Below are 11,637 nucleotides of genomic sequence, written 5' to 3'. Positions count from 1 at the left end.
TCGGGACAGGATGAGCGAGCAGCATCCCATCATCCCCATTTATTGCCATGACAACATGTCCAGTCAAAATAAGCCTCGTGGTAGTAAATAGAAAATATTTGCTTTTAATAGACTTAATAAGTGGAAACGCTCAATTCTAACACATACTATTGCAAAATAAGGAAATGCTGCAGTTAGCGACAGGCACACCGCTGCAGGTGACATCAGGTCCGCGGTCAAGCTGCACTTCCGCAATCAGCGTAGTACAGGAAGTTGGGGGATGCTGTCTTCAGAATAAAAGCGCTGGAGAAACGAGTAATCGGAGAAAGTGATGACATTTGTCTTTATGTTGATCAGATCACTAATTACTAGATCAATAAACACTACCATAAATCTATATAATCTATAATTTTACACAATACAATATAAAGAGCCCAGTTAAATATCCAGAACCATCAAAAAATGGTCTAATACATTTTAATATTTTTATCTTGAATTAGTTATAATGTTTCAGGTTTCTATCAATGATTTTCTTCTGTGTCAGATATTTTTGATATTTTTAGGATTTCAGTTGAAGAAAATGCCTAAAATACAGACTTATTATTTGATTGCTGTATTGTTAGTCGTTGCAGTGGTAATAATAATGATATAATAAACTTTATCTATACAGCACTTTTCATAACAAAGTTGCAAGATGCTTTACAAAGTTAAAGGTTCAGTGTGTAGAATTTAGAGACATCTAGTGGTGAAGTTGTTTGTTGCAGCTGTGGACCCCTCACCTCACCCTCTCCTTTGAATAATGAAGGAGAACCAGAATATTTTATATTCACTTTACCTAAATCTTACACACTGGACCTTTAAAACAAGATAAATGATGACAGGGTGTTGTGATTTCACGCAAACATTACATATTTCTTTGCAGGGGAAGTGCAGCTCTGCTATGTCTGACTTGACGGCTGCTGCCCAGCCGGCCGGAGAGGAAATAGGGGAGGGAGGAGAGAGAGAAGGAGGGAGGAGAGAGAGAGAAAGAGGGAGGAGAGAGGGAGGCAGCAGGGACACGGTAACCTGCGGGAACACTCATCTGGTCCTGCAGCAGAGACGCTCTCCAGACCTCCCTCCCCACCGGCAGCTCACCTCCGTTCTCCTCCGGCTCCTTTACAAACACTCTCCCGTTGTTTGCATCCCTCCGCCCGCAGCCCCAGCGTCGGTCGCACTCGGGCCGGTCGAAGCAGCGCCATGGCTCGGGAGAACGGAGACGCCGGCAGAGGAGAGACGTGGAAGAAACAAGTGGACGACATCAAGAAGAGGTTTGACTTCAAGGAGCTGCTCGGCACGTGAGTACACGGGGGGGGGGGGGGGGGTTCGGACTCACTTCACCCGGGGTACATCTCTGTGGGGGTAATCCCTCTGACTGTACTGGGACCTCACTGCACTTGTTGGCTGTGTTGCAGTATTTTCTGTGGTAGTACCACGACATGTACCTCAGTGCTACACGCTTCTTGTTCTCCAGCCGTGTTGTGTCAGCAGCGGTGGGTGGAGGGTTTCTGTCTCCGCTGTCTGTGCTGCTGTTGTGTGATCAGCATCATCTTTAATGAAGTGTGTGATCTGGATATTCCTGAGTAGACATGTATGATCACTGTCAGTCATTCATTCAGCAAAGTGTCAGTGTTATCAACACTGTATCTCATTCATTCATTTCGCCAACAATTTCAATGGGTTATCTTTAATTTAGATTCTGTGACAATTCAATTATTGACAATCTTTTTCTTTTAGCATAAGCTAGCAATTTCCACTTGCTACCTACTATAAGAATTTGCAAACCATTTGAACGCATTATTCAATACTTCCAGGGTTATCTTACTATTTAAACTTATTTATGAAATATAGGATTAGCTATTTGAACGTATAATTTGATATTTTAACAGTAGCTAGCTATTTTGACATATTCAATACTCAATTTCAATGTATCATTCAATACGTTTTGTTGTAGCTAGCTCTTAGACCTTGTTACATGTGACTTTAAGAGTTAGCTAACCGTTTGATGTCCTTTACTTTTAGCTTTAGCTAAATATTTGAACTTGTTCATCGTTACTTTTAGTGGTAGCCTACTGTTTTTAACTTATTATTCATTGCTTGTGGCATTAACGAACCATTTGAACCAGTCAGCCATTACTTTTAGCATATTTAATCATTTACTATCTATTTCTGCTATCTATTTTGTTCATGCATAGCCTTTAGCTAGCAGGGCTTATTTATACATTTTGCTGTCACGTTTAACATGTATCGAGCACTTTGAGCCAATTATATCAACTTGTCTATGTACTAACTTTTTGCCAAATTGATTATTTTAACCATTTATCCATTAGTTTTATTTATTTCAATTGTTTTTCCATTATTTTAACTAACTATTTGAATTATAACACACTTTCAAGTGTTTATTTCAGCGATCATAACGTAGCTGTCGGATCTTTTTAAAATATGATTTAAAAGTCATTACACACAAGTCATTTTTTGTTGTTATTTAATCCCTGGTATAGCCACAGTATAAAATCCTAATATTTTCTCAATTGATACATGGGATGATAATATGTTTAGTATTTCTCCATGAACTCAGTCGGCTTATAAACGGCTCTGGTTGTGTTCCTCTGATCTCTAATGCCATGATTAATATTCAACACCCCATAAACCGCTGACAGTCAGTGACTGTCTGTTTTTCTGCTGTGAGGAATGAGCTGCGTCTGGTTGGACTGCATCCCAGAGGGTTGGGGGGGGGGGGGGATTAACTATGCAGGGATTAGGAGAACTTCCCCTAAATAAGAGGAAGTTCAGTCACAGGATGGGACATGAAGCTGGAGGGGCTTGGACCGGATATGAAACTCTCAGACAGACACGCTTTGGATGCAGACTGGTACAAGACTCGATGATCCGAGTCGGCCATGTTGCAGCCACACATTAACCAGAGCTGCTGACGGATCTTTGAACCTGATGCATCAGCAGAAGGGGTCTCGCTCTCTCTCTCGCTCTCCCTCTCTCTCTCTATGTGTGTGTGTTGTGAAGGTGGAATGAGGAAGAGGAAGAGGAGAGATGGTTACAGAGCTTAAATTAGCCACAAATGAAAGCTTTGATCACCTTCATGAGACAAAGAACAGAAATAAAAGCATCATAGAACCAATCCAAATTTTGTTGCTGTGCAAAAAGTGCCCTCTGATGGGATGATCTGCCCGTATGAAATTGCCAGCAACAACATTAACACAAACTGAGATACGGAGCTGCGTGTTTGCAGGGTGGACAAGTCACTTTAATAAGCAGAAGCGTTGTGTTCAGGTGCAGCAACACATGTGGGAAATCTTGAATTTAAAATGAATCTGAGTGGTACTGCTGCTTTGAATTTTCTGTGTCACATTCTGTGCAATCTGTGCTGAGAGGATGCAGTGTCACAAATCCGACACTGATTCAAAATGTTTTGTCTCATCCACTGGCCAGTCAATGTGTGTGTGTGTGCAATTCATCACCTCTTCCTACATCTGGCATGTACAATTTTTGGTCCCCTAACACAGGATTAATCTCACAGGTCTTAAGTCTTGTGTGTGTTTGTGTGTGTGTGTGTGTGTGTGTGAGAATGCGGCTCTCCTCAGTGTCTTATTACCCTCCCCTGGTGTATATTCTGTCTGTGTCCCTGTTACTCACCATTCAATAATTCAATACCAACAGGAGTGCGTGTGTGTACGTGCATGCTTGTGTGCCTCAGGTATGCAGCTCTCAGCTGGAGGGAATTGAAAATCACAGGGAAAAATGTCCTTGTGAGCAATTTTTAGGTACCTGAAAAGGACTCAACACAGTGTGTGCTAAACATCGAATTGGCTCCATATTTAGTACTCTGGATTCAGTTTAGGTGTCCAGATGAAGTCAGATGAAAGCCTAACCTCAGGGAGGCCTATACTCAGGCAAAGAGTGTTTGAGCAGAAAGTAAAGTGGTGGCGAGGATGGTAATGCATTGTGGGAATGTCACTGTACCATCTAGGGCACGCTGCCCTTAATTGATGCTCCACTTCCCTGCTGCTGGCACTGTTCTCGTCACTGTCTCTGGGACTGCACAGCCCCCCCTCCAGCTCCTCTTTCTATATCTTGCTCTTTATGTCCTACATGTCCCCAAGTGTCCCTGTGTTCAACTCCAACAAGCTTTCCCTTTTTTCACTGTGCAAGCTGATTTTGAAAGTTTCTTTTCTTTTAACACTGTCATATTCAGCGTCTTATAAATAGAACTAAAGATTGTTGTGTGTGTGTGTGTGTGTGTGTGTGTGTGTGTTGTTTTCTGTCATCTGACAGAATTGCTGGTATTGTTATTGTTGTATGTCGTTGGTGATCGTTTACACATCTGGAATTTTTTGTTTTCTTAGCATTGTGTACATGTGCTGATAATGGTTTTGGTGTTGTCTCCGCGTTCATGCTGGCTGATGATGTCAGTAATAGAAGTCAACAAGGTGTTCACAACATCGATAGAGATTTTGACGGTGTCTTGTTTTCATTTGGTTGCCTGGTAACAGATGGTAACAGGTGAACTGTGCACACTCCATCCATTGATGAAGACTGCTAGATGTCTTGAAATCTTTTGGGAGGAAAAGTTAGTAGGTTGAACTTAAGTTAAACTTTAGCCATTGCTACATCAAAAAAGACCAGGATGCATGGCTGTTGTTATTATTGCTTTGTAGTTGATGCTGTTGATGATGACACAAATTAATGTTGAACGTGCTGATCTTAGTTTAGCATTTCAGTGCTATCATCCTCATGTCACACACACACACACACACACACACACACACACACACACAAACACACACTCTAAGCTGGACATTTAAAAGCAGCAAAAGGGAAAATGTATTTTTCCTCTTTATACATGGAGCAAATGAAAGACTTATTTGCATGCTAGCCATCATGACTTTACTCATTAGTATATGCATTTCATGTGAAATTGTGTGCGTGGGCGTGGCACCCTCCCTCTCTATGCACAGATTGACACGTGTGTCCAGACCTCTGAATATTAATGATCATAAACTTTAGTCCATTATCGGATCAGTGCTCTATTTTAAGCCTCTCAGCGACCACATCCAGCTTATAATGGCCCCAAGCTGAAAGCCTGTTGTCTCTGTGCTGATGTGGCACACGTGGGCTCTGTGTGCATGTTGGTATGTTGCTGTTCATGTATGTTAACATAGCCACATGTTCAAAAAGGTCTCCAGAGAAACATTTGACAGGTTTGTCATGGAAAAAAATGTGTCTCATAAAATGCAAATAAGGGAACATGCCAAAATAATTTGTGTTAGCTCAGCCTGTTTTCCATAAAACTCATATTTTGATTAACTGCCAAAATTTGACATTAAAGTTTATTTTTTCTTGTATCCTCTTCAGTTCTCCAGTTATTACAGTAGCATTTACTTAATGCTGTAATATTTGTCACACATAAAAAGTCAGGTATTTGTGAAGCTTAGACATTATACATCAAAAACACTTAACACTTTACATTTTCTTCTGACAAGTTGCTGTTTCCTGGTGACAATTCTTTCAACAAACCGAGCTCGAGAAGGAGATATTACCCTTCCTCATCCTTCATCAGACCTCAAGATAAACAAAGAAAAAATGAATGCAGTTATTGTGGTGCAGCTGCAGAAACATGACACTCAATAGTAATGCTACAGTTTGTTTCTCCTAGAGGATTTGGTTTCAGTTATGTTGCGCAATCCTGAAGGGTCTAGACAACAACATCTGCTACTCCCCAGGGAATTCAGGGACACAGCCTGCTGGGACACCACGTTTACCAAATGCGTGCTATGGTGAATTTAGCGGTTGGTGGGTGACCATATTGTAGCGATCAAGGACATCAGTTGAATCAACAGAGGACATGTTGTCATAGTTTGGGCCTAAATACATCTATTACTGCTCCTCTCTCAGCAAAGAGACACCACACTGTGATGAGTGAGTGCTTTGGTGAACTACACTATGTCAACTTGTGCATTTGTGTATATATTTTTTGCCAACCTGTTTCCTCATTAAATCATAGAACATGTCAGCAGGTGTCACGGTTCCCCTCAAGGAAATGCTTTCAGATGGCATTGTGTGTTTGGAATGACATTGCTTGTAGTTTTAAATCAAGCTTTCATGCATCTGCATCCTTTTATGAAAACGTACACATGTAAAGCAGTCTTACACAGGAGCCAAAGGCCTGCGGTCTGCAAACCATTACAGTGACTAACTGATCTTCATTTTCATTTGCAGAGTCACCATACCTCATGTCATTCCAGGAGCAGCACTTGAGGGCTAATGAGATTCTGTGGTTGCATATTTTCACCCTGACATTAAATTGTCAGGGTTAACGAAGGATCAACATGGGTTAAAGGCCAGGTGGAAATATTCTTAGCATTCCGCACTAAGGACCATTAGATTTTTGCTTTAACCTAGCTTAATTTTAATTTACAGATTCCCCATAACTCATGTCATTCCAGTAGCAGCGCTTGAAGGCTGGAGACACAAACTAGGTTCTGTGGTTTCAGAGGTTTTAGATGGAAAACCCTTTTTTTCGAAATTGGATCTCCACTGCAGGCAACCAGAAATGATAAAGATCTTAATATCTTCGAAGCTGTGACAGGACAATATTTTAATTTATTTTGTGTAAAACTTAGAGTAGGCCCTGATGGCTGTGATCCAGAGCAACTGAAAGCAGCTTACCATATCTACCCTCAAGGCTCTGCTGCAGACTTGCAACATATAAGAAAATACCAGAGCAGAGGAGGAAGAGGAGGAGGAAGAAGAAGAGATAACGCAGTGGTAATGAAAAGCAATCTGTGTGGGGATGAAGCACATGTCTGCCTCAGGGGGTGTCCTCGGGGCTCCTAATGGTGTCCTGGAGAAATATGTTGGAAGTGATTTATCAATCAGCCATTCCTTCCTTCCACCATCTGCCATAACCACACACGTGTAAAAGCTTTTTCTCTGAAATAGCACCATCTTCTTCCTGTTTTTGAGCTGTAAAGCATTTTCATGTTCAATGTGGACTAGAAATTATGTTTATGATCTTCGTCTGCTGCAGCAGTGTCAAAGGTTCACCTTGGAGAGGATGTGGGACAGAATTCACAATGAATCATCAGTTGGTATGTCTCAGTCTGGGTCCGTTCATCTCTCCTCTCTGCGCTCTCTGTGAGGCTTTGTCCACCACGGGAACACAGAGATCTGAGCTCTCCTGTTGCGACGGCAGAGAGCGAGAGAACCGGTTATGATTGATTTTCCGAGCAAGACTTTGCAAAAAAAAAAAAAAAGAAGCTATATCCAGCGTCGTCCACAGATGCAGTGGTGAATAATAATGTGGGTTACTTTTGATGTCACCCTATAATACAGAACTCTTTTACGTCCCCAGCAACCTTATACCAGTTTGACTTGGTGAAAGTGAGGCCTCCCGAGCATATAAGATTCAGTCAGTCAACCTGCTGTCAGGTAACAGACATGTAGGTGCATGTGTGACTGTGTCTTGTAAGATACACGTGCATCATCTCAGTGTAAGCAAATGATCACTATGAATTAACACCTCAGCTCCCTTAACAGTAGTTTGTCTGTCTGTCGTAGAACAAAAAAATAAAACGTGGCAAAGAAAAAATAAACTAGAATGGCACTGAGCAGAGGGCATACGTCTGCCAAGCCCCAACATTCCCCTTAAATTCAATCAAGCCACACCAAATTTCACACCCTTATAGAGTCCCCCTTAATACATGTCAAATTTTTTAAAATCAAGATCTATGGATTTTTCCCTGAGAAAACTATGAAAATGTTTATAACCCTATTTTGCAATGTTAAAGAAAGTGAAAAAATATTCCTGGATCCCCCCCTGATCTGGGTTTCCACCAAAATTTAATGGACTCTTCCCTGACCCATAGCACATCCCACCACCGAGTTTCATGGACATTTATTCAGTTGTTTTTGTGTAATCGTGCTTCAAACAAACCTACAAACCAACCAACCCACACACGGGTGAAAACAGATCCTCCATGGCGGTGGTCATGACAAGCTTAATTCCAGAATGTTACCCAGAGTAGTGGCACAAATTGAGAGTTTAATTGTTTTATTCAGGTTATCATCTGTTAGAAACTGTCTTACCCCTTGAATAATCAAATTAATGACAGCCCTGAAACTCTTCATGCTGTTTAACTAAATACTAATCTGCCTCCTGATATACGGGTTTGTGTTGATCACTGTCAGTAAGCTCCCCATGATGAGCTGACAGATGGAGGTAGCATGTGTGAATCAGGATGATGGTCACTCACATTGGCTTTGGGTGGACAGATCATTTTTTGCATTGACACACCCTTTTCAACCTACAAAGGATGGTTGCTTAAGTGTTGTGTTGTAATTAGGCTTTAGTTAGCAATAAGCAAGCTATAACCAGTCAGAATTATTATTTACTGTTTATCACAGGGCTGATTTACAGATACAAAGTAGCTTTGATTATATTTACAAAAATAAAAGAAGTGATACATGATTTCTAGCATCAGATGATATTCACCATTTGGTAAAAAAAACAACTTCTGATCATATGCCCTGGCTAAAGCTGTAACATAGCTGCAAACATTTGAATTAAAAATAAGATCCTCAAGTGATTCATGATTTTTCATTTTGTGGTGGGTGGTCCATACTCTGCCTGGGCAAATCACAGACCCTGTTCAGACCTGGTGTAATCATCCATCCTGAGTGAACCGATCACAAGTGGAGAGCTCTAAGTATAGGTGTAAACGCACCCAAGTGTCTCCTCTATGTGTCTTGAGATCCGATCACTCAGAGACAGGGGGCCGTGTCCTTTGCTATACATGAGTTCCTTCACAACACCTTGTGCAGCTTAATTCTAGTGCAGAAGACCACTTGTCTCCAACCTTGATTTATCTATAAATGAGGGAACAATTGAATGATTCTTTCACAGCAGATGAATCCTTGACCACAAGTGTGAACGCACTTTAAAATGTACTGCTTGTCGTCTTCTATAGAAAGCTCTAAACATGTTAAATCTTCTTATCTTAGTTAAACATCTACTTCACCATAATAACCTTCTTGTGTCTTCTCCCAAATGCAATCAGATGACTGTGATTAGTAATCGAGTAACAACATGTACCCAAACAATATTTGGCAGGGAGATTTGGCAGGTTGCCTTAGCAACAGCTAGCTGTTGCCCATCAGATTGTGAATGATCGCTGCCGTTAATGGAAGCAGCGCTGCAGAATCTCCGCTGCTGGCCAGCACACACTCTGTCTTCTGGACAGGTAATTTAGGGCCAACTGTGCACACAAACATATACACACACACACACACACACACAGTGTTTAAAACATGTCAAAACTAACAAATGCACACATAAAGATACTGTATATTCTGTTCTGTTCTAGTAAACATTACCCTTCACGAAAGTGACATACACTTGCACCTTGGAGGCTTTTCTGTATTATGGCAGACCTACTTTCATTGGGACCCACTACTGTGCTTAGATCTGTGTGCGTGTGTATATGGCTGTTTATCTGGCTCAGCTTGGCCCAGTTACACTCAAGTCGTCCTTGAGCAGAACACAATGCAACACAAGCACACACAGATACAGACACAATTGTATTGTGTATGTGGCAGGAAATGCATCTTTGGTCTAGTCAACACAATCTAGCTGTGCTCTCCAGTCATTTGGACTAAGTTGCAATTGACCTGTTATATCTTTCAAAAGTTACTTTACTAAATACTGCATAAAAAGTAATAAGTAACTAGTAGAAATATTGAAGTCTGAGTTTCTTTTAAATGTCTCCTTCAATTCTCTTATTAATGCAGACAAAGCTTATATATTATTTTAGTGTAGCTGAGCCTGTCACTCAGTGTCAAGACAACTGTCAAATGTTTTCACTGGAACAATAAAACGCATCTGATGTGTTCCATTTATTGCCGCTTCAACAAGTCTTCAAATCAAACTAAGTCAGTAAAACTGTTTTGGCAGTGTGAAGTGAAATTTGTCAAACATTTACCAGGTGCTGCAGGAGATTAGAATTACTTAAACACATAAAGTACAACTCACCAGTATATTTTTGTCCCTGACCTTCAAGGAGGGAATAATATTTTTTCAGGAGAAAAAGCTTATATAACTCTGATGCAGCTGTTGTGTTGGTTAATCCTGGTTGATTGATTTATGGTCGATGGTTGTATTAATCTGCCATAATCTGCAGTCAACTCTTTTAAGTAATGTAAATGAAGCCTGTGAGTTATCTTGCACACAATTCCTGTGTCTACGACAATAAATGTCCTCTGGGGGAAAAAAGTCGGGAATCAGACATTTTCGAAAAGACCATATAGCTAACTGATACAAAACTCATGCAGTTACCCTATTTAAGATGTCAAAACTACCACCCAAACTTAGTGGTGTTACAGTAACTCACAGCAATGGTATATGTCCTTATATTCAAAGCTCTACTGTCTAAATAAAAATGAAGCAGTGGCCAGCTGCTAGTTAGATTATTTTAGCTCAGATGATTATATTTTAGCATAAAGACTGGGAAAAACAGCTAGCCTTGCTCTGTCCAGCCTTGCTCTTTTTTTTGTTATCTACCTCTTTACTAATCTACACATTTCATTCCTACAGAAACTAAAGTGTAAAAACAACATTTTTTGGTTTTATGTACTGAACTGTTTCAACTCAGTGAGTGTAAATCAGTGGTTCAGATTCATCCATTAGAATGATCGTCATATGTATTTCTTTACTACCTCATGGAGCTCTCACATTTCAGGTATGTAGATGACGCCTCCATCAACAGTCACTATGACTAAGTGAGTGTGCTCGGCTGCGGATGTGTCCCTTCCACTCTCTGTAACTTCAATGCCAGCCGCACCCTCAGCGCCATTTGCTCATAATGACACAACCCCATTGCTATGCATGTGTGTGTTTAACTTGTCTTCTGTGTGATGTTGCAGTAATTATTTTATATGTAATCTCTTGAACAAAGCCAGGATAAAGCTTTTTAGGTGTGACACAGTTCTGCTGACACCTGTTCTTCTGCATGTGACTGTGTCGGGGAGATGACAGTATATCTGGTTTGGTTTATGTCTGGAAGCGATACAGCAGGGCTGCTGGGAAAATACTTTTATCAGAGGGAAAAACAAGTATCAGCCTGTACGTGTGTTGGCAATGGGAATTGCTGAGTGTTGTCTTAACCCTAACCCCCAAAGAAAATCACCTTCAAATATTTGCATTAGGGTTGTTTGTTTATACTGATACAACCAATATAATAGAGGCAGCGTTATCACTAAGCTGTTTAGCAAACCTGCAAGTCTCTATTGGTGAGAAGATGTGCTAGACTGGAGACTATAAGAACTACATATAAAAGCATGTTGTGGTGAAGCTGTATTTCCTTCAGTCACACTCATTCATGTTCTCATTGAACAGTCTGTGAAGTTTTGATGGCTGAAGGCATTTAGTTTATTCAGGTTATCTATCAGTCCCATTGTTGTGAACATGATATCTGAAGTACATCTTGAGGAATTTTCAGTTAGTTGAATTTGATGGTCAAATAAGGTAAAGCTCACTATGACCTTACAGTACATGGTTTTGTCTTGTGAACACAACATTTTAGGAACACCTCAAGGGAATCCTTTCACATA

General features: G+C 40.6%; 1 protein-coding gene across 2 annotated transcripts in view; it reads left to right on the top strand.

Moving 5' to 3' along the window:
- The first annotated feature begins 957 nt into the window (after positions 1 to 957).
- Positions 958 to 11,637, top strand: part of camk1da (calcium/calmodulin-dependent protein kinase 1Da) — a 58,798-nt gene continuing 48,118 nt past the window's right edge. For both annotated transcript variants that reach the window (XR_011240076.1, XM_020092047.2), the window contains exon 1: positions 958 to 1,313. Coding sequence is in view for 1 of the 2 variants with exons in the window: in XM_020092047.2 (XP_019947606.1) it covers positions 1,216 to 1,313 (98 nt within the window). In the remaining variant the exon portion in view is untranslated. The remainder of the gene's footprint in view (positions 1,314 to 11,637) is intronic.

This window comes from Paralichthys olivaceus, chromosome 23 (assembly GCF_024713975.1).
Source record: "Paralichthys olivaceus isolate ysfri-2021 chromosome 23, ASM2471397v2, whole genome shotgun sequence".
Lineage (NCBI taxonomy): Eukaryota > Metazoa > Chordata > Actinopteri > Pleuronectiformes > Paralichthyidae > Paralichthys > Paralichthys olivaceus.
Note: the sequence above shows the minus strand (reverse complement) of the source record. Positions and strands in the feature narration are given on the sequence as shown.